At 44.8% G+C, this 2,871-nt stretch overlaps 1 protein-coding gene across 1 annotated transcript in view; it reads left to right on the top strand.

The window, feature by feature from the left end:
* Cdc20b (cell division cycle 20B) overlaps positions 1 to 1,895 on the top strand; it is a 57,673-nt gene extending 55,778 nt beyond the window's left edge. The window contains exon 12 of the mRNA XM_021208551.1: positions 1,795 to 1,895. Coding sequence (XP_021064210.1) covers positions 1,795 to 1,895 — 101 coding nt within the window. The remainder of the gene's footprint in view (positions 1 to 1,794) is intronic.
* The last annotated feature ends 976 nt before the right edge of the window (positions 1,896 to 2,871 follow it).

Here is a 2,871-nt window from a genome sequence, read left to right on the forward strand (position 1 = left end):
GCAACAGTGTACTTACATATAATAAATAAATCTTAAAAAAAAAAAAGATAATAGCATTTAATAAGAGAAGAGATTTTTTGTGGAGTTTGGCCTAATGTTAGAGCATTGACCTGGCCCTAGTTCTGGCCTCTCTGTTCATGAGTGGTGTGCCCTTGTGTGAAATGTTTGTTATTCCTGCATCATTTTATTCATTTATACATTATGGAGCTATGTTACTTCTGTAAACCTAATTTTATGTACCCACACTCACGGGCCCAGTCCCATGCCTGGTTTGCACTGGTGTATGTGTTGTGTGTATGCACAAAGGAGTGACTGTGGGCAAAACACTTCACCCAAGAGTCTAGGTTATGTCTCCCTCAGGTCTGAACAGTGCCACACACTCCTTCGAGCTGAAGTACTCATAGGAGAGAGGATGTCTCAGTGTCCCTCTCTCAGCTAGCTGACTTGTAAGAAATCCCGTGTTAGGAGGAGACGACCCCCTGGGATGCCATTGTGTCATCAAATGCCTGCCCCCGAAGCCTTCTCTGCCCATGTTCTCTTTCATTTTCCTTGATCTAATCTCTTTTCATGGAATTATTTTTGTGTATTTTGTCTATTTTGGCCCAGGATTTTGATTATCAGGGCCACTGATAATCGGTTAGTGGATACCTTAGTATGCTGAAGTCAAAAGGGCTGCAGGAAAGGTTGAGAAATGTTACCTCCGATGGCCTCGTTTTCAAAACACCTCCAATGCATACAGCAGCCCTAAAAGAAAATGAGATCTGAAAGAAGGAATGAACTTCAATTTTAATTCAGAGTCCCCAAATTAGTGTGACCCTCAAATGCAGTTTTCATTTAAAAAATATGTAGTAACCTCGGATAAAGCAATTATAACTAAGAATGCTCTTTGGGAATAATGAATAAAAGACCAGAAGGGAGGCCACGCTTCAGAATACTGCAAGCAAGTCTCGAACTTGAGTTTTTGGACCCCTTTGCTCAAGCTACATCAGTTTATGTGATTCTTGGAACCTGTCCCAAAGGGATGGCTTTTGTCTGAGCCTAGTGTTGGCTCTCTGAGACTGTAGAAGAAGATAAACCTAACGAAAGTGGGGCATGAGTGGTGATGTAGGCTAAAGTACACACTCCTCAAGATACTGGTATGACATCTCTGTAGCCTGTGAACGCGACCGTCTATGGCCAGACAAAGTGATTGTCACTACGTGGTGGGTTTCAGGTTCTTGGGAGGAGCAGTCCTGGGTTATGTCGGTGGGCTTAAATCAAACGTCAGGTGTTCTATGACTTGTGGAGAAAATCAAAGACTAGACGCAGAGGAGTCTGTGTTCTCATGGAGGCAGGCAGGTGTGGTGTGAACACTAACAAAGGGTGGCTGCAGTCAGGAACCGGAAGTGGCAAGGCTGAGACTCCCACCCACCCCTAGACTTTACACTTCAACCCCAGACTGTGGGAGAGTCAGTTTCTGGTGCATAACCACCCAACTTGTGGCCATTAGTTAGGCCAGTCACAAGGCTCTGGTCAGGATGGGGATGGGGGAGGGGGTAGGGTGGAAGTGGGTAAGGTTGGGTGGGGTGGGGTGGGGTCGGAGTCCGGTGGAGGAGGAGGTGGAGCAAGCACTGGAGAGGAAACTTAGCAAAGTCTCAGGTGCTGGGTAAAAGGCCTGAATGGTCTGGCAGGTGAACCTGGCTGGTGCAGGGAACACTCTGCCCTGGGAGGGATGACGGTTCTATCTCAGATCACCCTAGTTCTCAGCAGCCACTCTTATACCAAGATGTGAGATGCGTCTTCTTTCTCCCACAGGTCACAGAGACAGGGTGCTGCATTTGTCCCTAAGTCCAGACCAGACACGCCTATTTTCTGCTGCCGCCGATGGGACAGCTTGTGTGTGGAAGTGTCGCTAGTCACCCACCCAGCCAGTCCTAGAGAATAGTTACCACCGGCTTTCCTTCTCCACTAGGTCATTGGGAATGGAAGATGTGATGTCTGACTCTTCCTTGCCTGATTCTTTTCAGGCTGGAGTCTCTATACTTCCTATCCCATAGCCCAGGGATCTCTAAACCCTTCCCCTTCCTCTTCTCCTTCTCCTTCCCTCCCTTCCCCTTTCTCATTCCCTTCTTTCCCATCCCCTCTTCCTCCCTCTTCCTCTTTCCCTCCTCTTCCCTCTCCCTCTCTAATCTCAGGCAATTCTTGAAATTAGTACATAGTTCGGTTTGGCCCCAACTTCCAACCCTTTTGTGTTTACCTCCTGAGACTAGGTTTATAGGTTTAAGCCAACATACCTGGCTCTTTAAAAAATGCCCTCTCCTTTATTCCTCCCATAAACAAAACAAAACCCCTAATTGTTATAGAGCAGGGTAGTGTATATACCAGAGAAATTAGGCTTCTTTTGCCAAGTTCATGTTAATTTGCCTGTTACTTTTCTTCCTGTCTCCTTTAGCCAAGTTTAGTAATTACTTCTATTGAAAAATTTAGAGCATCTAAAACTGCAAATCTTTCTGCCTCTGTTTCTCTGTCTTCTCTATCTGTCTCCCTCTCTCTCTCTGACACACACACACACACACACACACACACAACAGTTTCAAGTGTCCCCCATTATCCCATTTCAGGTTTTCTGTTTTAATAATATTATGACAGTGCTGTGATCAAAGTTCGTTTCTACAATTATTCTTGGTATGTGAGCAAATGGGCCTAATTTACAAGAAAAACCCAACCTATTTCTGCTATTAGTTTTAGTGGAAAGTTTGGGATATTACTATTATTATTATTATTATTATTATTATTATTATTATTATTATTATTTGGTTTTTCAGGACAGGGTTTCTCTGTGTAGCCCTGGCTGTCCTGGAACTCACTCTGTAGACCAGGCTGGCCTCGAAC

The sequence above is a fragment of the Mus pahari genome, chromosome 11 (assembly GCF_900095145.1).
Source record: "Mus pahari chromosome 11, PAHARI_EIJ_v1.1, whole genome shotgun sequence".
NCBI lineage: Eukaryota > Metazoa > Chordata > Mammalia > Rodentia > Muridae > Mus > Mus pahari.